Genomic DNA, 22,822 nt, shown 5'->3' with positions numbered 1-22,822 from the left:
TGGCTAATTCCAAAGGCCAAACACTTGGGTCTCCCAGATCTGCGTCCCTTCTGAGGCCTCATCTGGTCTTGGTCCTAGATTATGTTGCATCTTCTTTTGTTACTTTCGCTTTTTGGTATTTGCAACTTTTCACATCTGGGTATCTGCGAATGTAGTTATGCTTAGCTGAGCGACGGCGCCATTGGCAATAAGTTCTCTTAGCCTTTTTTCTGTCCCTCTTTCCTAGATCATTCGCAGTAGTGTCAGATTGATTTTTGTGACTGTTTTTCATGGCACTCTAAACCAAGACGTTTACAAATAAGTGACCACGTTTGGCGATTGTTTCACGACTGGGGGCTGTGTATCCTGCCCTGCCCTGCCCTGCCCTGCCTTGGAACGAATGGACGACTTTACTCTTCATTTTCACCATCTTACTTAATCAGACAAGTTTTTCATGGCAAAATGCCTTCCCTCTTTTCTCTTTTTCTTTTGTTAGTTTTCTTTTTCTTATCCCTTTTCTTTTTCTCCTCGTTGTATCCAAAAAAAAAAAAAGAGGGTTCTTGTCCTCCATGTCAATCGGATCAACCCCTCGAACATAAGAAACATATTATTACCGAAATTCGAATATTTTCCATGAAGAATTCGACTCGGGGGAGTGAACTTAATCGAACTTATGTGCCTCAGTTTGGGGAAAAGTTATAGATTTTCCATTTAACTAGACAACCACGTACGGGATGCAGTAGCTACACGTTTTTGGTGCCAAGTTCTTGCCTCTCTGTTTCTGTCCCTGTTCTTAGGTCGAAGCATGAAACGAAATGATACAACTCATGCAGCAGAAGGGAAATGCACGAAGCATGTCAAATTGATTAGCAATATAAAGCTCATCTTGCACGAACCTTTATGAAATCAAAGGTTTCATGACAATTGAGAGCAGAAAAAGACATCCTCATCCAATGGATTATAAGTGTGACCTAGGTAGGGGAAACTCTATTTCTGTTTTAGAGCTTCCACGTATGACGTGGCTGAATATTGCCTAGAAAAAAACAGCAAAGGGAAACTCATATGAAGAAATAAGTAGAGACAGTGAACAACACTAAAAGATATCCATGTTTGAGGGCTGATCTACGGAGAAACCAGCTTTCGGTGTTGCACCACCACCGCCCAGCGAGGATCAATTAACGTGGATGTGAATGCCGATTGCTACGATCAGGATGGTGAGTATGCAAAAGTACAAGACAGCGTGAATTAGAATGGCGATACCGCTTGTCGCCATGTTCCCGAACTCCACCACCCTTGCTCTCCCCGGTATTTGGAACAGCAATCCCGGTGACAATAGTATAAACAAAATCACCGCTACAACAACCGGTCCCCAATCAGCAGACATCTCTCTCTCCCTTGCTCTCTCTCTCCCTCTCCCCACAAAATCAGCAACTGTGTAAATCAATTGGTTGCTCTTCAATTTGAGATTATAAAAGATTGGTGATGCAGCTTCCTATTAAGTAGAAAGGAATGAAATTTCTTAGCAGAGAAGCAGATGGAGGATGCCAAACTTGGTGTCAGACGACACTAACGGTTTAATAGCGAAGCAAAGTATGTCACGACAGTAGTGGGGTTTTGCTTTATCAGATCAAAGAAGCATCTTTTATTTCCACCACTTCCAATTATTGATACATCAAAAGTTGCTTTTGCTTGCCTTGCAGATTGGGGGAGGCGTTAACTTTTTTAAAGAAGTCACGGACAAATCAGAGGGGTTTCCGTCCCAGGGTTAAATGGTGGACTCGAGACTTGACCAATTTTGACTACATTGTAATTTTGTTCTTGGGTCTAGACATTTCCACGAGACACGCGCTAGCTTTTGGAAGAAAGTCTTTTATGTAATGGTCATTTCATGTGAGTATAAATGTTGAATCATGCATCCCATTGAATTTCTAATGTATTTCAAAAGATTACAACAAGAAAACCAAATTGGTTGATGCCACATCAACACAACAAGTCACAGAAGCATTACATTTAAGCTTTCCATAGCTTTTAGAAATATTAACCCATATATCCAACAAAGCAATCTGGATCAATGGCGTTCTAAAAGCATATGTTACCAAAAAAGGCCACTGAACGATTACATCACACGGCACTCACCAAAAGCATAGTCCCGTAGATTGGCAACAAATGCAGGAAGTTCCAAGGTCTCCTAAGGAATCGACCCACGACCTCCTACGGCCTACCCAAGACCAAGAACTCACACAAGAATACAAACATCCAAGTTTCAACTGAGTTTCCTTGCATTCAGAGCTCTATTGAACAATCTTCGCTCCATTTCATGCCTTTAATCAGATGAACAAACCCACAAAAGAAGTTGTGCATCGCAGACCAAACTCTTTTTCGAGATTTGCTAAAGTAGTCAACCTTTTGTTGTAGTAATTCACAAAGAACTGGAGATGCCGACCTTTAGCACTATCTCCAGAAATGAACAAACTGTTATTCAAAATAAATAAATAAAAAATCTCATCTTTTGTGTTACATCGCCTTTTGTTTTGTTTTAGCTTTAACATGGACATTTGCCCCTACCCCTGGCCAAGGTAATAAGCAACACAAGAAACATACAGGGACCTTAACCACATTTCCTCAAAATGGGGGAGAACATTCAATGAGAATGTTATGCGATATGCAGAGCACGCAAGATTGGCCTTCTTCCATTTTGAAGCTTGCAAGCCAAGTCATACAACATGCGTCGTCCGCTTAAACTTGTCATGAGCAAACTGATCGAGCTGACCTTGAACACGAGTTCGACATTCCACCTCTCAATTCATCAACCGGCTGAAAAACCCGTCTCGGGAAAAATGAATGCTGTTAATAGTTCGTTTAAGGTTTCACTAAGGAAAGTTCAAAGTCTCAGACTACTTATCCTGATGCAACGTTTTCTCATGGAATAATCGCACCTTGCATCTCATGCATACATGAAGAGTCATGATATCTGAACTTCTCATTCATGTGGGGGATTGTTTCAGGTTTGTCAAACAACTTTACTTTATATGCACATACAAACACGTGTATAGTGAACAACACTAAAAGCATATGTTACCAAAAAAGGCCACTGACCGATTACATCACACGGCACTCACCAAAAGCATAGTCCCGTAGATTGGCAACAAATGCAGGAAGTTCCAAGGTCTCCTAAGGAATCGACCCACGACCTCCTACGGCCTACCCAAGACCAAGAACTCACACAAGAATACAAACATCCAAGTTTCAACTGAGTTTCCTTGCATTCAGAGCTCTATTGAACAATCTTCGCTCCATTTCATGCCTTTAATCAGATGAACAAACCCACCAAAGAAGTTGTGCATCGCAGACCATACTCTTTTTCGAGATTTGCTAAAGTAGTCAACCTTTTGTTGTAGTAATTCACAAAGAACTGGAGATGCAGACCTTTAGCACTATCTCCAGAAATGAACAAACTGTTATTCAAAATAAATAAATAAAAAATCTCATCTTTTGTGTTACATCGCCTTTTGTTTTGTTTTAGCTTTAACATGGACATTTTCCCCTACCCCTGGCCAAGGTAATAAGCAACACAAGAAACATACAGGGACCTTAACCACCTTTCCTCAAAATGGGGGGAGAACATTCAATGAGAATGTCATGCGAAAATGCAGAGAGCACGCAAGATTGGCCTTCTTCCATTTTGAAACTTGCAAGCCAAGTCATACAACATGCGTCGTCCGCTTAAACTTGTCATGAGCAAACTGATCGAGCTGACCTTGAACACGAGTTCGACATTCCACCTCTCAATTCATCAACTGGCTGCCCGTCTCGGCTTGATGGGAATTTCCCAATCCGCAGAAAAGTCGCCCACGAAGACAGAGTTAATTCCGTGGCCCTCTTCTTATCAGCATCAGACACAACCAAACAAAAAACTAGTTTCCAATTGTTCAAAAGGTCCTTCATATCTCTTGACCAAGCAAAACAGGAGCACCCCGCCATGCTAATAACGTTGCGATCATGAAAAATCCCAGTGAATGATAGACTAATCAGAAAGATACTTTTCACTTCTCAAATTTAGAAAGCTACACTAGAATCCGGCTCTCGCTCCATGAATAGAAGTTCTTCAACAAGAACTCACCAAGGGGAAGTTGGCGAGAGAAAGAAGACACCTATGCTATTGCTGCTCATTTCCAAAGCACTCAACGCCGACACCAGTTCTCACCTATTCCATATTTCCCATATCATCAACCGATACCATCTTCAAATGACATGAAAAACCATTACACCAGAAAAGGCATGTGTATTCATCACAAAGGAACACTTTCAATTGCAGGACAAACAACTTTTTTTTTTCTCTCTTTTTTTCCCTTCCTTTCTTTTTTTTTCTTTCTTGCTTGTTCCTTTTTTTCTGGTTTTAATCCGCGGTTGGGGTTTTTACCTTTTCTTTTTTCTTGCTTCACTTCTTCACTCTCTCCCTTTTTACTTTTTTTTTCACCCGGCCCCGCGACCCGCCACCCCTTAAAAAAAAAAACGAATCATCCGAAATTTCAAAATCATCTTTTTTCTTCAAGATAATCGAAAGAGCAGCCACCTTATAGGCCCCGCCGTGCGGCGAAGCGACGGAGCACGGTTTTAGCCCGCGCCAACTCACACAGAGCGGACATCATTCCCGCCGTGCAAATTAACAAAACCAGAAGGACGACCCAGGGCATCAAGATGAGCCCGATCACAAACGTGACCGATCCGAAGAGCATCAGAGCCAGAGAAATCCCCACGAAGAGCGAGGCCAAAGCGGCCGGAGACACCTGCGCCATCGACGCGACGGCGAGACGCGGCTGCCTCGAAGCGGAGTCGACGACCGGAGGAGGGAACTTCAAGATGCGGGCGGCGATCGTCGAGCAGAGCTCGTGCAACACCCTTGACTGATGATCGTCTTGCGCATTTGAGCTTCTCATTGTTCATGCTCCCGTTTCCCGGCGTTCTGGAAGAGAGGGTCACGGTCTTCGAGACGATGGCCTGAGCTGAAGCTTGGAGATCACTCCGACTCCGACACAGACAGGGAGAGCTCGCCGGAGAGGACGACGTTCGCCGGTCGGCGATGCTCGGGATGTGTGCCCACCCATCGCATGATCTTGCGCCGTGCGGGCCGGGCCTGGAACGCGGGCCGACACGGAAAACTGGCCATGCCTGGCCCGGAACTAAATGGGCCGGTCCCAGCCCGGCATGCACTGATCACCGGCCGTTCCTGGCCCGGAACGAAAAGAGACCGGGCCTGATTGTTACAAAACGAAATATTTAACTTTGTCAAAATGATTGGACGCGCCAAACAACCTTTGGAAAAATGCAACAACGGCTGTTAACTTCAAGAACACCTGCAATTTTTCATGAGGGCGTTGTCTAAAGACGTGACGGTTGGAGGACCGGCGCAGCTGTTCTGTTTGCAGGCACATCTGATTATATAGGCTCGGCAGAGGCAGACCATTGGCTTCGCCCGAGGGCCGCCATGCTTGAGCTTGAGATGAAAGATGGACGAGACCGGAGCAAGCTGTTCTGATTCTCGGCTTTGGAATCGTGTTTCCGAGGAAAACTCAGATTTAGCACAAGTCCAAATGAGAGGTGTTTCGCAAGTGCGGTGAATTCAAACCCATTACACATGCTCAGCCTAATCAGTTCATATTCTGGACAAAGTTGAAACGAGGGAAAAGATGAGAAAATTGAACGGGCGGGAAAAGTTTGTTCCATGAAAATACTTCGTCGAGGAGCCAGTAAGATGGAATCGTCGCTTTTTTGGCCGGATTCCTGCTCACCCCACCCAAGCACAGTGTTGGTAAAGAACCTTGGAAAGGGAGGAGGAGATCCTTCGTTTCCCTGATGGTAGCTTCTCGTGCAGGGAAGTGGGAGTGATGAGTTATAGGTAACTCTGGCGACTTCTAAATGCTAAAGAACGAGTAAGCCGTCACGTACCCAACGGTAGGATAATCGATTAGACCCGATCCACTGGCTTTGGACCCATCTAAACCCCTGGATTTCGATGAAGGAACGTGTTTAAATCCATTTAAATTGGAACCCACTGGATCCGTCATCTGACGCTTGAAAGGGAACATCCCTGAAGCAATTCCGGTAAGAAGAGCTCTCGTATAGTATACCGTACAGTTCATTGGAAATGTACATCAGTTGCTGAAATAATGTTACTTAGTTCAAACACTTAGCTCACTGTCTAATCAGTGAATTCATTTCCGTGTCCTGCACTCGATCGGATGGGTTATGAAAACTACGCGGCTCACGACATCATGTGTTCATGTAATTTTTAGGTCTCGTTTGTTTCAAAGCTAACCAATCACCAGAACTAGAAGGCTTGGTTTTTTCCCCCATCAACTTCGCCCTCTAGTTTTAATCCTAGTTTAGACTCTTGGCATTCAGCAAACCAAATAATATCATGATCCATTTTGATGCGCTAGCACAACAGGTTTGACCAGGTTCAAGTTAAGTGCTATCGAATGCTGGGACCCAAATCATACTACTGTGATCTGATTCTGATTTGTTCTTCAAACTAGCAATTGTAGCAAATAACAATGGCTGAGTAAATGACCAATAATTAGAACTAACAGATCCTTGAAGGTCGCCAATCAAAGCAAAACTTAACAAATTTTCAAACAGCTATTCCATCTGACAGTACTAACCATACAACAGTAACTTGGGACTGTAGTTGGAGTTTGCAGATTACAATGACCATGCAGCTCTACAAAATAAACCTAAATTTAGTACTGTCCAGGACTAGCAACAACGAATGACAATGGCAACCACTAGGAGACGATCTCGTTTTTCTTTCGCTCGGAGTTGACTCGCTCGAGCTTGAAGCGCTCCTGCACAGAAGATATGTAATTTGCGGCCTTCAGATCGACGCTCTCGTCGCCAGGCATGCCGAACATCTTATCAAACTGGCCTAGTGAGTTGCGGCCTTTGTCAGGTACAATGAAAGAAACCTTCTGCACCTTCTGCTGGGAAATCACGTCCTGGTGGACCACAAAAGCCTGCGTCGTCGTGGCAACCGATGGAGATGACTGCCTTGGCGTAACTTTACTTCTGTATTGCGCCCCAGAGGCCGGCAATTTGGCCGCTTTATAGAAAGGCAGCCCCAGTTTTGCCTTGATGAAGCCCCTACATTTACGGCCTGAGTCCATGCCTATCAAAATCTATGTGGTTTACGTTTTGAAATGAGAGATGGTGTGGATTTAGCTAGTGAGTACAAGTTGTGGTACCAGAGGTGGATATATATAGTAGCTGCTTGGGCCAACTTATTAACGGAGTGTTTCAGATAGACACTGAGAATCATAACTTTGCAGGTTGCAATTGTGGTCCCTCCACTAAATATCTTGAATCATATTTGTCTTAAATCAAAGTTAACGTGAGTCTAATGATTGACTCGGGGTCTTTAAACACTTTCTGAGATTATGGTTTTGATATTTTTTAGTGGCTATGACTGTTCAGATATGAATGAATTAGGGGAGAGGAATCAATCCTAGACCGAGGTTTGAGATTTCGCTTGTAGCATAAGGTCACAAGATATGCTTTCTAGTGAGTGGTTCGTGCTCTAGTTGTCCACAGGACAGCCTCGCGAAACTGTCCTCATGTTTGCTACATTTGAAAGCACGGGAGTCGCGCCTGCAAGGCCTAACATTTTCCCTTTTCTGAGATTGATCTTATCGCGTGTTGTTGAAGTATCTGTGAACTACTTTCACACATGGCGAATGCAAGACATGTTCTGATCCTCATACTGAGAGCGAACAAGCGAGTGAGCAAAGTGCTTTGATTAGACGAGACAAACCTAACTAGAACGATTAAGAGTCTGTTTTCCTTCGGCTTTGCGGACGGTTCAGCGTTAGGATTGACAATTTCAGGAATTGATCATATCAATGGTCCAACAATTTCACAGAATATGGACTAGAATAAGCAACCTAAGACTCCCGGCATATCATTTCTCTACATTTATGATCGCACTTCGCTACTGCGGTTTATACTCCAAAGCATATTCCAATCACTCGAATCGGTGGTTCATTCTGCCTAGTTGAGCAGTGGAAACTGAAGATATCATCAGCCAATACACAAGCAAGCTAGGAAAAGCCTAAGTGTCGATGTTAATGAAGAGACTCAAGAGAGATTAAACAAGAGAGTCGTGTACTGGGTCGGGATGTGAATGATGTGTTTGTCAAGTATCGGAGTCCTTCCACTTTCCTGTGAAAGCACAAGCTACGGTGGACTAAGGTACTGTAGTGCAGTAGCCGATCCTATCCAAGTTGGGCTGTTTGCTTTACTCGGACAGGCACTAGACAGCAATAAAGTCATCCACGTTCCAGGATAAGATATTCCCGAAACCTGCTCGATCAGTCACGGTCCAAACCGTTCAAGTGGGCACAAAAGTGGAGGAAAAGAGAGATACCCAAATCACTCTGGGGCTTCTCCTCAAAGCATAGCAGATCACAGTCTCTCATTTCGTTGGTTCTTTAGCATGAATCGTATCACCAATTGCTCCAGACAATAAACTATTGATTGAACAATCTTATCCATCTAAACATTCATTTCACATTCAGATGAAATTGAGCATTGATTTCATATAATAAGATTGCCAATTGCCATTTTCCAAATGAGAATGTTAGGGGTCTTCCAAATGGACCTTGCTATGCTATGGAGCTCTTTGATTCGCATGGCCACTTAATTAAAGCAAAAAATAGAAAAAGAAAAAGCTATAGTGGTACTTTGACTGGTACACGGCTGAATACCTTTAGAAGGTGTCATCTACTTTTCTTTTTCATGAAATTTCTGAAGATGCAATGTCTCTGCGCGTAGTGAATGTAAAATATTCCTCCCCTTTACACATTCTTTAGCCACAAAAATTTTTGTTGGAAGCTCCTGGGATGAGAAGATATTTGATGGTCTCTTCATTCAAGATTTTACGTCTACCATCCACACTGGTTCCGACTAAATCGACACATGAAAACTCTCTCTATCTAGAGTCGGAGAATCTTAATACAGTTGGATGATCTGTCAACCGTTTACTATTTTGCCTTCGGTTGTCGCTGTAATAGAGAATAGATTGCACGTACAAGATTTAAAAAAGATATAGCACGTACAACATTTAAGCTGTGATAAGCGAATTGAAGAGTCATTCTCGGATTCCCAGAAAAGAAATTTTTTCTCCATCTAGAGGGTGTTTACTGTTTGGTATAGTTGTAGGAGAGCAACTGACTGTTAAATTCAAGGAACACTTGTAGTTTTTCATAAGGGCGTTGTATAAACACGTAAAAGTTGCAGGACCGGCAATGCATAACTGTTCAGTTTGTAGGCGGAACTGACTATGGGCTCAGCGGAGGCAGACCATTGGCTTTGCCAGGGCCCTCCATGCTTGAGCTTGAAATGAAGATGGACGAGACCCAAGCGAGCTGTTTTGATTCTTGGATCCCACTCGAGCAGGCGTGAGCAAGAGTTTTCACTTCCGAGTCATGTTTCCCGGAAAACTCAGATTTAGCATAAGTCCCAATTGAGAGGGGTTTCGGAGTGCAATGAATTCAAACCCATTAGACATACTCAGCCTAATCAGTTCAAATTCTGGACCAAATTGAAATGAAGAAAAAAGATGAGAAAATTGAGCAACTGGGTATAGTTTTTATCACGAAAAGCTTCTCGGGTAGGGAAGTGAGAGTGATTAGTAATAGGCAACTCTGGTGACTCCTAAATGCTAAATAATTAACACACCGTCACCTACCTAACGTTAGAATCATCTATTAGACCTGGTACACTGACTTCAGATCCATCTAAACCCCTCAATTTCGATGAGCGAACGTGTTAAAGTCCAGTTAAAATGGATCCCACTGGATTTGTAATCTGACGCTTGAAAGGGAAACACATCCCTAAAGCAATTCCGGTAATAACAGCTATCTGTCCACTGTGCAGACCATAGAAAGCGTATATCAATTGCTGCAATAACGTTCCTTAGTTCAAACACTTAGCTCACTGTCTAATCAGTACAATTAGTTTATATGTCCTGCATTTGATATGACGAGTTATCGAAATTGCTCGGTTCAAAACATCAGGTGATCAGGTATTTTTAGGTCTCATTCTTTTCAAGGCTATCCGATCACAGAACTGGAAGGTTTGGTTTTAAACAGCATCAACTCCTCCATCAAGTTTTGGTCCTGGGTTCAAAAATTCGCCCATCGGTGATTTAAGTGGGGGTCGTGGCGGTGGGATGCTGCGCTAGCCCCTCGAGGACTAGTCGGGCGTAACGCATGGGTTTGGTACCTGGCTCGCTGGCCGCGCGGACACCTCAATTATCAGAAAAAAAAAAAACTCCTCCATCAAGTTTTAATCCTAGTAGCATGAACCATTTTGATGTACTAGCACAACAAGTGTGGCCAGGTTCATGTTAAGTGCCATCGAACGCTTGGAAGCAAATCGCTACTGTTGTCTGATTCTGATATGTTCTTCAAACTTGCAACAGCCAAGTCAATGAACAGTAATTAGAACTATTAGGTCCTTAAAGGTCACAAATCAAAGCATAAGTTGACAAATTTTCGGGAGGCTATTCCTTCAGACTATAGTACCATACAATAGTAACTTGGGACTCGAGTTGGAGTTGCAGATTACAATATCCATGCAACTCTACAAAATAAACTTAGTGCTAGTACTGTTCAGGAATAGATATAGTTGGCTGACCATGGTGACCACTAGGAGACGTCCTCATTTTTCTTCCGCTCAGAGTTGACCCGCTCGAGCTTGAAGCGCTCCTGCACAGAAGATATGTAATTTGCGGCCTTCAGGTCGACACTCTCGTCGCCAGGCATGCCGAACAACTTATCAAACTGGCCTAGTGAGTCTCGGCCCTTGTCAGGTACCATGAAAGAAACCTTCTGCGCCTTCGGCTGGGAAATCACGTCCTGGTGGACCACAAAAGCCATTCTCGTCGTGGCAGCTGATGGAGACGACTGGTTTGGCATAACTCTACTGCTATACTGCACTGCAGAGGTTGGCAATTTGGCTGCTTTATAGAATGGCAGCCCCAGTTTCGCCTTGATGAAGCCCCGGCACTTATGGCCTGATTCCATGCTGATAAATATATGTGCGGTTTAGGTCTTGAAATGAGAGATGGTGCGGATTTAGCTAGTGAGTATAAGCTGTGGTACCAGAGGTGGATATTTATAGTAGATGCTTGGGCATACTTTTCTAATTGTCGGGGGTTTCAGATAGACACTAAGAATGGTAAATTCTGCAGGTTGCAGTTGTGGTCCCTCCACTATATATCTTGAATCCGTTATCTTAAATCAAAGTGAACACGAGTCTTATGATTGATTCGGGGTCTTTAAACACTTTCTGGGATTTTGCTTTTGATATTCTTTAATGGCTAAGTTAACAAGAGTCCAATGATTGATTCAGGGTCTTTAATCACTGTCTGAGATTATGCTTTTGATAAGTGGCTACAACTGTTTAGATATGAATGAATTAGGGGAGGAGAATCGATCCTAGACCAAGGAATGAGATTTCGCTTATAGCATAAGGTTGCACGATATGCTTTCTTGTGAACTCTAGTTGTCCACAGGAGAGCCTCGCGAAGCTTTCCTCATGTTAGCTACTTTTCAGAAGCACGAGAACCGCGCCTGCAAGGACTAACATTATCGCTTTCCTGAGATTGATCTTATCGCATGTTATCGAAGTATCTGTGCACTACTATCACACATAGTGAATGCCAGACATGCTGTGGTCCACATACTAAGAGCAAGCGAGCGAGCAAGTTCTTTGATTAGACGAGACAAACCTAACCAGAACGATTAATGGTTTGCTTTCCTTCGGATTCGCAGACGGTTCAGTGTCAGGAATTAGAATCTCAGGAATTGATCATATCACCGGTCCAACAATTTCACAGAATATGGACCAGAACAAGAACCTAAGACTCCCGGCATGTCGTTTCTCTACATCTATGGTCGCGCTTCTCCAACACGGTTTATACTCCGAAGCATATTCCCATCACTCGAACCGATCATTCGTTCCGCTCAGTCAAGCAGCAAAAACTGGAAGTTATCATCAGCTAGTACACAACACAAGCAAGCCAGGAAAAAGCCTGAGTGTCGTGTACTGGGTTGGGATGTAACTGATGTCTTTGTCAAGTATCGGAGTCCTACCACTTTCCTGTGAAAGCACAAGCTACGGTCGGTTAAGGATACTGTAGTGCAGTGGCCGATCCTATCCAAGTTGCGCTGTTTGCTTTACCCGGACACACAGCGTTAAAGTCATCCACGTTCCAGGATAAGAAATTCCCCGAAGCCTGCTCGATCAGTCACGGTCCAACCCGTTCAAGTGGGCACAAAAGTGGAGGAAAAGAGATGATACCCAAATCTCTCAGGGGCTTCTCCTCAATGCATAGCAGATCCCGGCCTCTCATTTGCTTGGTTCTTTAGCATGAATCGGATCACCAATTGCTCTAGACAATACATTTATTGATTAAATAATTCTATCCATCTAAACATTCATTTCACATTGAGATGAAATTGAGCATTGATTTCATATATGTTGACAACCAAAAATAACTCAAGCTCTAAGGGATCGGTAAAGGTCCATGATGGGTTGTCGCTGGAGCAGCTATGAACCATTACTACAAATCGGCGACTAGACCTGTTAAACGGGTGGGTCGGGTCGGGTTTGGGTCGGGTCATAAATGGTCCGACCCAAATTGACCCATTAACCCGTTTATGACCCATTTATTCATAGTGTAAATATCTCGACCCATACCCGACCTGACCCATATTGCTAAAACACTTTTATATTTAACCTAATCTAGGAATACTTATTTCTTATGATTTTTTTTAAAATTATACTGCTAAAATATTTTATGCAATACAAAGCTAGTGAAAAAATTTTATAATTTTTTTTAAAAATTGAGGTTCTGTTTTTTTTACGAAAAATGCGACATTTCTAAAAAATATTTTCCATAAAGTCATTATCCAAGAAAATAAAAAAAATTAATATTTTTTTATTTTGTAAATCGAATTTTTAATTATTTTTTCTTTTTATTTTTATTTTTTCCTTTTCCTTTATTTTTGGCCGATCGCCGCCGCCGGCGTGACCGACCACTGGCGAAGAGACGAGCTCGCGGGAGGCGGCTCGTTCTCGCCGATCTGGCGAGGCTCGAGCTTGCCGGCCTCAGGCGAGGTCGACCTCGCCGGATCTGGCGAAAAATTAATATTTTTTTATTTTGTAAATCGAATTTTTAATTATTTTTATTTTTATTTTTATTTTTTCCTTTTCCTTTATTTTTGGCCGATCGCTAGAGCCGTAGTGTGCGACGGCCACGAGCGAGAGACGAGCTCGCCGGAGGCGGCGCTCGTTCTCGCCGCTCGGCGAGGCTCGAGCTTGGCCTCGAGGCGAGGTCGACCTCGCCGGATCCTGGAGCCTCGCAGCCTCGGGCGAGCTCGAGTCTCGCCGGGCCTCCGGCGAGGCTCCACCTCGCCAGATCCAGCGAGGTCAACCTCGCCTGAGGCCGGCAAGCTCAAGCCTCGCCATAGGTTGACGAGGCTGGAGCCTCGCCGGGATCGGGCGAGCCTCGAGGTCGCCGGAATCGGGCGAGCTCGAGGCTCGAGCCTCGTCCGAGGCCGACGAGCTCTAGCTTCGCCGGCCTCCGGTGAGGTCGTCCCGCCCTGGTGGCCGGTCGCCGTGGCCGACCACCGACCGGAATAAAAAAAAAAAGAAAAAGAAAGAAGAGAAAAGAAAAAAGAAAAAGAAAAAAAATAATTAAATTTCGATTTTTTTTAAACATTTTTGTAAAAAGGGAGAGAGTGTGTGGATGGGTCTAGTGGGTGGGTTGGATATGGGTTCCAAACTCAACCCATTTAGACCCATTTATCTTTAAGCTTTAAAATTTTAAACCCATTTAAGGTTGATTCTTTAAAATTAAAGTGACATATATATGACCCATGGGTCATATATGGGTTTAAGACCCATTTTGACACCTCTATCGGCGACTCATACAGATGGCCGCCATCGATGAGAGGGAATCGGTAGGGACCAAAAATCGACATATGATAAAAGGGTAATGGTCGATGACAAGATTGATGAAATAAGAACGTGCAATTACAAGCAAATTGAGTTGAGGCCTAAAATCTCGGGAGTAGCTAGAGTTTGTAATTCGAATGAACTGCTCTCGACGGTTACACTTTGTACAAGACTATCTAATGCCAAGAAAAGTCCATTGTAAAGGATAGCTAATCAATCACGCTTATCGAATTTTTCTGCAATTTACTTTATCGATTCCTTATCGGCATTATCTATTCATTATTATTCATAATTCCGAGTTCATCCATATCCATTGTTTCCTATTCAAATCGCCACAGAACCCAATTCACTTCTAAAAACTCAAGATCTTAACTTTGGTGAAAGGTCCTTTGCCAACAACTGTTTTCGGCGAAACATAGGATAAGATTGCCAATTGCCATTTGCCAAATGAGAATGTTAGGGAGTCGTCCAAATGGGCCTTGCTATGGAGCTCTTTGATTCGCATGACCACTTAATTAAAGCAAAAATTAGAAAAAGAAAAGGCTATGGTCGTACTTTGACTGGTATACGGCTGCATACCTTTAGAAGGTTCCATCTACTTTTCTTTCTTTCTTTTCGTATAAAGTTGAGAATATATTTGTGGTCCGAAAAGCGATGTCTTTCCCCACCCGAACTACCGGGATTAGGGTATGGGTTAGGGTCAGGATTAGAATTGGTACGCCAGCGATGCTGGAATGAGGAATAAAGTGGATAGAAAACCGCACCTAGGACATTGAAAATCACTCGTTAAGAAACACCATTTTCCCATATCGCTATTGTAAGTTGCAGGTTGAGCGACATCCACTGTCATTACGAGGAACTTGCATATTGTGGTGTGGATAAGGTGAAAGTGAACGGATACAAGAACAGCGCATGTGGATAAGGTGACAGTGAATGGATACAAGAACAGCGCATGTGGATAAGGTCGAAAGTGAATAGAATGTACAGTCACCTCGTTTTAGGGAGATCGGAAAGAATCGGCTAAGATATTCGTCTCTAAAATCGGTGACAATGATCTTCGAGCCCACTTCTCTGTATCGAGACATCGGTCGAGAGTTAAGGTGGTCAGAGAGCCGCTCGGTCAATGCACGGTGCTCGCTATTTCATCATGTAGTTCCATACAAGAATTAAGAACGATCGGGCAGTTATGTCAACATAAAAAGGCCTTTTTTGGCTCGACAAAAAAAAAAAAGAGAGAGAACGGTATGATTAGCAGGTCCCGCGAAGTCTATTACAAACGAATTTCGGAGCAACCAATACGTTTCGATATTGTAATGTAGATCAAGATCATTTCTCATTGTGCCTTTTGTTTCTTTGCTAATTGATCTCTCTTGCAAAGTGGGAGAACCTCAAATGACTTTTAGTGGGTTTTTTTTGTCACCTCATTCTCGTTGCGAAAGCCCACAAAGTCAAGACATTGGATCATACGCAGCGAAATGGGCCTAGGCCCAAAGAAGCTCGAATAGTTTCATTCTTACCGGGCCTCTCTCCAACAATAAAATCGACCCGACCCGACCCGCCCAAAGGAATCGATCAAAATAAGGAACGCTCAGTTGGCCCACATTGCTCCAAATGGATACCAGCAGATAAAGAAGATGCCACAAAAGTCAGAGATTTACCTCAGATCAGGAAGCACCCGAATTCGGGTACCCTAAAGATCAATGTTGATGGATCTTTCGTCGAAGGTACGACCGAGGGAGCGATTGCGTGTGCTCGCTGAGATCATTCAGGGCTCCTCAGTGGACAGTTTTGCTCGCTCTGTGCAGGTGGGCACAGCGATCCAAGCGGTGACGATGGCGCTGCTTAACACTCTAAAGCACTTCTAATCATTCAATCTCCGCGAAACAAATATACTCTAAGAGTTACGACCTAACAGGGGAAATGATAAGAACATACAAGATGATGCTACGATGACCCCGATGGTGACCCAATAATTCGATGGATTGGTAACAATAAAAAGGGGAGAGAGAGAGAGAGAGAGAGAGAGAGAGAGAGAGAGAGAGAGAGAGAGAGAGAGAGAGAGTGATTGGCCTTTTAGGTTAGCGAAATTAGATGCAGAGTTAACGATGGTAGGTGTAAGAGAAAGAAAACGAAAAGCTTTCCCTTCACCCACTTTTGCAAAAAGATCGAGTACAGATTGATTAAACAATCAATTCTCCCTCTTTCCCTCTATGAACAGCATACCTATCTTGATCTATATATGAAGCCAAGATTTCCCCAACTCTCTCCATTCGTTCGTTTCTCTTCCTTGGATTTGCTTCTCTTCAATCTCAAACATCATCTTTGATCTTCTGCTCTTCATCTCTTGCGCTTTGCTCATGTAGTCCGACGTGACGATCGCGCATTGGTTCTCCGACGGTTCATGCTTTTTTAGACACGTTGATGACGGTCTTGGCGGAGTTAATCTCTATGGATTGATCTCGGCATCTTCTCGCGTAGTGATTGATATGTTGGCACGGTTCAATCAAATCAAAAGCTCTCAATAGTCTGGGTTGAGTCCTTTCGTTTGATTGAGCCGTGCCAATATGGCAATCGATTTTGTCCTAGGTTTGAGCTTGATTCTTGTTTTACTTAACGCCAAATGATGGATCGAGGGAGGACGTTGCTCGGGACCGGCGCAACCTCTTCCCAACCGGCACCAGCTCCTCAGGCTTAGTATAATCTTTACTTAGCATGTATATTTATCTATGGAATATCATATAAATGTGTCATATTTTGCCCTCCTCCTTGAATTAGGGTAATGTACGATTCTTTAATGTGATTGCACAATGATGGTTGACTTAGTCCATGAATGGAAGTATATGATCGACTAGCAGATTTGAGTCTATTGTCACTTGCTTAAGGGAGGAGAGCAAGATGTCGAGCGGCTGAATAACATAAAAATGGGAGATGCCGGTTCTTCGAAGCAGGCCTACGTGAATATTGAGCGATCAAAGGTTAGGCGGTCCAGTCAGTCCACCTGGGCCCGAGAGATAAATGGGAGAACTTGACCAATATCCTCACATGAGCAAGCCTGACCCGCCCATCTTTGATCCGGCTTGACCCGAAGATTGCTATATAAATTTTATGTGATGAGCGGGCTTGAGCAACGCAAAAGGTAAACAACAAATAAGTTGGTAAAGTAAAGTAAATAAATGTTCCGTTTATTTCACGAAAAATGAATGGTTTGGATAATATTTTGCTAAAATTGATCATATGTATCGCACGAAATGATTAGTCAATGGAAAATGTTTTCATTATTAAGGCCCGTTCGTTTGGCGGAAAATATTCTCCTGGAAAATATTTTCCGGGTTTTCCAGTGTTCGGGGCGGAAAACGTTTTCCGTGGGAAAATATTTTCCTTCCCCTCACAAAATAGCCTAAGTCTACGGAAAATGACTTCCGCTTCTTCAAAAGCGGAAATCATTTTCCGAGCTTCTTCTTCTTCTTCACTAAGGTCGCCGACCGCCGCCGTCGCCGGCCGCCGCCGGCCGCCGGCCGCCGCCGCCCGCCGGTCGCGGACGCCGGCCGGCCGGCACGGTCGCAGACCTGGCGAAAAATATTTTCCGAAACTTTTTCATATTGGTCGCCGAACACCGGAAAATTATGTTCAGGAAAACATTTTCCAGGAAAATGACTTCCGGGAAAATATTTTCCAAAAGGAGAATATTTTCCGCCAAACGAACGGATTAATGACAGCTTTTGTCTAGACATTTTCATGAACGACGAAAATATTTTTCTTTCATTCATTTTTTTAAGCAATATAAAAGATCGTTTTTAGGAAAATATTTTCAAATCATTCATTTTCGGCGAAATAAACGGAGCCAAAAATAGCTAACTTATAGATAAGTTAGTAACTAACTTAAATGAGAGCTGATAAACCAAAATTAGTTAGTAACCTAACGAGACAAAGCCGATAAGTCACACACATATATTTTTCTAAATTCATATAAAAGCTGATAAGTTATAGACATTTGTGAGAAAGGTAACCAAAACTTGGTGAACGACTACAAAAGTTATATTAGAATAATAAATAAGTGTCGGCAAATAATTCAAATGAGAGTTGGTAATTCAATTAGTTGATAATTTAATTTGCAAAAAAATAATAATTTCATATAAGAGTTGATAAATTCAAGATATTGATAAAAAAAACAATGGAAGCTTGTAACTTGCGAATTGTAAAAAAAAAAAAAGTATATAACTTTATAAAAATGTTGCAAGTTACCGAGAATCACGTTACCAGTGATTTATTTTTCTACCAACAGCTTTTTACAGCGACCACAGGCAAGGGGTCATCTCAAAGACTATAATGATTTGTGAAGTACTTTTTCTTTTAATTTTTCCTTGAATAAGGAATTCAGATAGCTAGATCAATTAGATTGTGTTTGTTTTCTTTCTCAGTTAAGCAAGAAAGAAATTTTTTTATTTTGGCTCATCAAGAATGAAACCGAGCACAAATTTATCAGCTCTCAATCGAGAAAACTTTTTCGTGTAACTTTAGATACATATCGAAGAAAACACAAAATATATTAAGGTAAATTCCGGACGCCGACGCACTGGATTAATGCAAGAAACGCATGCCGGGTACAGAAAAACATGGGATCAACCTAGTCGAAATGGATCGGACAGAGTCAAGATCACGAAAAATCGCGAGATCCGAGTCCGGGTTCGAGCGGCTTGATGCCTACGCTTTCCTAACTCGATCGGCAAGAAAATTACAAACCATGATGTGGATTCCAGTTACTACTAGTCAGGCCAATCCCGCGGGCGATCGGTCCAGTCGACTACTAGCACAGTAACCGGACTTATTCTGCAAGCGCATGGAAAATTCTGGTGGATTGGAAGGGGGTTTTGGCTTTGAAATTGGGTCTGAATGGTGAACGAGGACTCCACAAAAGAGACACGTGGGCGTCTGAGGGAGAAAGGATTAGGCTGCTCTTATGGATGTTAACACCCCAACCTTCTCCCAAATTCGATTGCTGATAACTATCCGACGAAGACCTATATGAAGCGAGCCCTCGACTCTATCGATGGAAAGATCTCCGCACGTGGCATGACGAGGAATCCTGGAAAGTAAGAGATGGAAATGAATGACGAAATAGTGGACTCGCCTGTTCTGGTGTGCAGCTCTTGCTTTCGCGCATATCCCCGAGTTCTTTCCTTCGCGGTTCTGCTACCATTCTTTTCAGTCTTGCCCTCCGAACCGGACGTGAGGGTCTCCCCTCATCCAGCTCACTGTGGGGGAGCAGAGGACTGAAAAATGCTTGTTCGATGAGGATCTCTCGCCAACAGGGATGTAATTGACTCACTAATTTCAACTTCCGCTCATGATCCGGCTTGACGATATGCGGAAAGGAAAGGATCCGTACTAAAAGAATCTTCAGATAAGTTTCTTGCAGAAGTTAATCTTGTGACGACATTGATGCGGATTACGCCTAGTAAAAATAGGATCAAGCTGTTTCTTATCCACACCATCAACTAAATGGACATTGTCCCAAGAAAAGTAACCTTAAGCACAAATCTAACGTGTCTTTAGTTAAGGATAGGGGTGAGCGGTTCCAAGTTCCTTACAGGTTTCACCTGGAACTTAAAACCTACTCTCGAGTACAAGTTCCTCATTTTTTGGAACCTGAAACCTACTTGTCGGAACGTGGAACTTGGAACCTACCCTGTCACAGGTTCCAAGGTCAGTTCTAGGGTCTACCTAGGTTTCACCTGTATTATTAATTGAATAATTCCAGGGAATCATCACCTTTAATAACCACCATTTGCTTCTACGAACCACTAATCACAACTTATATTTAGATACATGAAGAATATGAAACATTAACAAGTCATAAAATGAAAGCTCATACTAGTGGTTCTAAATTATACACTCATCATCTAACGCCATGGAACATCGCAGGATCATGCGAAGACATAAATCAAGAAAAAACACAAAAAAACTTGTTTAAGATTTCAAGTTCCAGATTCCGCATACCTAGAACCTGGAACTTACCCATCGAAACAGGTTCTTCAATTTTTGAAACCTGGAACCTACCCATCGAAACAGGTTCCTCAATTTTTGGAATTTGAAATCTACCCTACATACCTTGTAACCTGGAACCTGGAACTTGGAACCTATAGGTTCCCATCGATCAGGTTCTCAGATTTCAGGTTATACCTGGAACCATGCTCATCCCTAGTTAAGGATATCTTACCAAACCAATTTACTAGCCCATGGCAAAGGGAAGAATTGAATTTTTTTTTTTTTGAGTAATCTATCCTAGAAATCACTTTGTATAATTTGTAAATAATTGGGAAAAAAACAGTTTACAATGAATGCAAACCCCAACACATGTATAAGAAATCCTGTGGCCCCTCCGATTGTTCATCGATTTCTCAACACTTTATTTATTTTTTCACTGGAGGATGATGATGGTGATGGTGATGCATGAGCTTGTGCAAGTTCTCTTTACAGTGTGCATGCAACAAGACACGATAAAGTAGGTTTTAATAATGAGCAGGTTCTTAATAGGGAGGGTAGATCTGCATCTGACTCAAGATGTGTTCGAAGTTCTCGGTCGACTTTTGGATGGGATGGGTGTGAGTCCCTTCGTAGGTGGTCACCACTACGCCCTCATCTTTGGCTAGCCTCTGGACTTGCTTCTTCACGTTGCATCCCGGGTGCGTGCAGCGATAATAGCTTCTGCAAAATTAAACATATATCAAACGCTTGGATTTCCTGGTGCTGTGTGACATAGTAGAGATGTATGTAATGTGTAGTTCTTTTAGCCCAATGTTACATGAATATAGTTTGAATGTCAATGCAAGTGGAGATATTTTTAAATCGTTTACTTGCATAGAAGAGAGATTTCATAAACAAGGAAGGGTCAGAATTATCTTTGGCATGGACATTGGAGAGGATTTTCACTAAAAGTACGTACCGATAATGATCGTCGTGTACAGTAAGGATCAACCGAATAATGATTGCATGTGAGTACAATCATTTTGAATATACAGTAAACACATTGGGGGACGACGCAATGCGAAAGCACTCTTGAATACTTTGTCAATAGCTTCAACTTTGGTTATGTAACTCGGAGGAACGTCCATCATTTGTTAATGGTCACTACAGAATTTAATTGGATTCTTTTTAATGCCACAATGAAGGAAACATTGTGTACAGTCACCGTAAGAACGTCTTGGCTTGTTTATATACAGTGTATGTCGTATGTACTAATTGGTGCGGCTATTGTATAACTTTGGCATTCGATAAACTTCCCAATTGTCGAAAAAAGAAAAGCAAGGAGACCATGGAATCAATTCACAAGTGATCTCTCTCGTCTTTCGAGATAATTTTACTCGCTAATCATGCAACTATATGCATCTTCTTAATTACGGAAAACATCTTAATTATCTCCAACCTATGCCTTAATTCGATAACCTAAGATGTTCGCTCTAGAGCCCTTCTCTTCCAACAGGCAGGTCGAAAAGCCGAGTTAGGGAACAGAAATCATTTTGAATGAACGACATTTCGGATAAGGTGATTCATTAAAAAGATCTAAACTACGAACATGCAATGTTCAGAGGGTTGTCTGTTGAGGAATTTCTGATTTCTACTCACTGTGCATGCAATAATTTGTTTCACGTAACATTCAAAACCCTAGAAAAGCCAGGCCTCGAAATTAGGGCTTGAGCTATTTTTTCTTCCTCTTTCTTTTTCTTTTTGACTTATCTTCCCTTTCTTTTTCATCTTTCACCAATCGAAATAGTGTCGCTTCGCAAATGTCTGAGGAAGTAATTAAAAGTGAAGAACCGATCGACAAATTAGGAAGAAAGGAAAAGATAAATACTGGGAAAAAAGAGATCTAAAACATCTGCGACATGGACCGACAGTGTAAACATTAGAAGAAAGAATGTGCACAGACCTGGGAAATCTGTTGTTCTTGACTGCTTTTTGTCCATACTTCCTCCATCGATAACCGTCGTCCAATATGTCCACTTGACTCCGGGTCTGGAAAGCGATCCTCGGCCGCCGGATCTTCTTCTCCCCCTTCTTCTTCCCCATTTTCTCACCGCCCTCACATGCCGAGCTCCCGTGAGCAGCATCAAACTCGGCCTTCGATCTCGGGACTATCCCGCTGTCCTCGGCGCCTTTCAATCCCAAGAATCCATGCATCGACGAGCTCATCAGATCGCCGCCGAAGCCGGCGCTCTGGACACGGGCGCCTCCCGCATCGAACGCGAACGGGAAGGCCATCGCACCCGTCGACGACGGGAACAGCATTTGATGTCTTTCCATCGAGGGTGAACAGCTGGTCGTGCGAGGGGACGAAAGAAGCGGAGGGGGAGGAGACGAATCTGGTTTTGAACTGTTTTACGAACGTGTTGATATTAGAATGGAAGGCGGCTGGTGAGCCATAAAAAAGAGCATGAAAAGGATAGAATACAGAGAGCTATCGACCGTAATTCTGTCTCTACTGCGAAGGTAAGAGGAAGGAGGAAGGAGGAAGGAAGGAAGGTTTTTTTTTTTTTTTTTTTAGGTCAGAGGAAGGAAGGAAGTTTGAAAGGTATATAGCGATGCGCAGATGGTGGGTACCGGTGGCGTGAATGGCACGAGGATTTTTCCAAGATTTGGAAAATTAGGGCTTCGCCGGCGGACGTGACGAGCGAATAGAAACATAGAAACAAATAAAAGATTAGTGAGTTTGAAAACTGGTGGCGGCTTTCATCATTAGGGGGGGAACGAAAGTTACGTTGGGGGATTGTAATCTTTTCTTACCTTACGAGGTTTGGCCGAACGAGGAAAGACAGAGACGCTGCAG

General features: G+C 42.9%; 4 protein-coding genes across 4 annotated transcripts; all 4 read right to left on the bottom strand.

Annotated features, from left to right (window-relative positions):
- Window positions 1-814: 814 nt before the first annotated feature.
- Window positions 815-1,575, bottom strand: LOC115672722 (uncharacterized). The gene has a single exon (XM_030594637.2). The coding sequence runs from the start codon at window positions 1,361-1,363 to the stop codon at window positions 1,151-1,153; it is 213 nt and encodes a 70-aa protein (XP_030450497.1). The 5' UTR covers window positions 1,364-1,575; the 3' UTR covers window positions 815-1,150.
- A 4,923-nt stretch (window positions 1,576-6,498) lies between these two features.
- LOC115672813 (uncharacterized) lies at window positions 6,499-7,187 on the bottom strand. Its single transcript, XM_030594766.2, has one exon. It carries the CDS (start codon window positions 7,140-7,142, stop codon window positions 6,765-6,767), a length of 378 nt encoding a protein of 125 aa, XP_030450626.2. The 5' UTR covers window positions 7,143-7,187; the 3' UTR covers window positions 6,499-6,764.
- Window positions 7,188-10,461: 3,274 nt separating this feature from the next.
- LOC115672801 (uncharacterized) lies at window positions 10,462-11,129 on the bottom strand. The gene has a single exon (XM_030594754.2). It carries the CDS (start codon window positions 11,058-11,060, stop codon window positions 10,683-10,685), a length of 378 nt encoding a protein of 125 aa, XP_030450614.1. The 5' UTR covers window positions 11,061-11,129; the 3' UTR covers window positions 10,462-10,682.
- A 9,065-nt stretch (window positions 11,130-20,194) lies between these two features.
- On the bottom strand, window positions 20,195-22,527 carry LOC115672550 (probable WRKY transcription factor 75). Its single transcript, XM_030594360.2, has 2 exons — window positions 21,926-22,527; window positions 20,195-20,703 (listed from the first exon to the last, which is right to left on the bottom strand). Exons 1-2 carry the CDS (start codon window positions 22,297-22,299, stop codon window positions 20,526-20,528), a joined length of 552 nt encoding a protein of 183 aa, XP_030450220.1. The 5' UTR covers window positions 22,300-22,527; the 3' UTR covers window positions 20,195-20,525.
- Between the last annotated feature and the right edge of the window lie 295 nt (window positions 22,528-22,822).

Source organism: Syzygium oleosum, unplaced genomic scaffold (assembly GCF_021117445.2).
Source record: "Syzygium oleosum isolate NSW1041296 unplaced genomic scaffold, Sole_v2.1 Sole_v2.08, whole genome shotgun sequence".
Classification (NCBI taxonomy): Eukaryota; Viridiplantae; Streptophyta; class Magnoliopsida; order Myrtales; family Myrtaceae; genus Syzygium; species Syzygium oleosum.
The sequence above is the reverse complement of the archived record's forward strand: the minus strand, read 5'-3'. Positions and strand labels throughout refer to the sequence as shown.

What these genes read in the sequence shown, in the direction of transcription:
- LOC115672722 (XM_030594637.2), bottom strand. Translation starts at nt 1,363, where the DNA reads ATGTCTGCTGATTGGGGACCGGTTGTTGTAGCGGTGATTTTGTTTATA.
- LOC115672801 (XM_030594754.2), bottom strand. Translation starts at nt 11,060, where the DNA reads ATGGAATCAGGCCATAAGTGCCGGGGCTTCATCAAGGCGAAACTGGGG.
- LOC115672550 (XM_030594360.2), bottom strand. Translation starts at nt 22,299, where the DNA reads ATGGAAAGACATCAAATGCTGTTCCCGTCGTCGACGGGTGCGATGGCC. An exon ending in AAGAACAACAGATTTCCCAG is followed by an intron (nt 20,704 to 21,925) that starts GTCTGTGCACAT and finishes TTAATTTTGCAG; the next exon opens with AAGCTATTATCGCTGCACGC.
- LOC115672813 (XM_030594766.2), bottom strand. Translation starts at nt 7,142, where the DNA reads ATGGACTCAGGCCGTAAATGTAGGGGCTTCATCAAGGCAAAACTGGGG.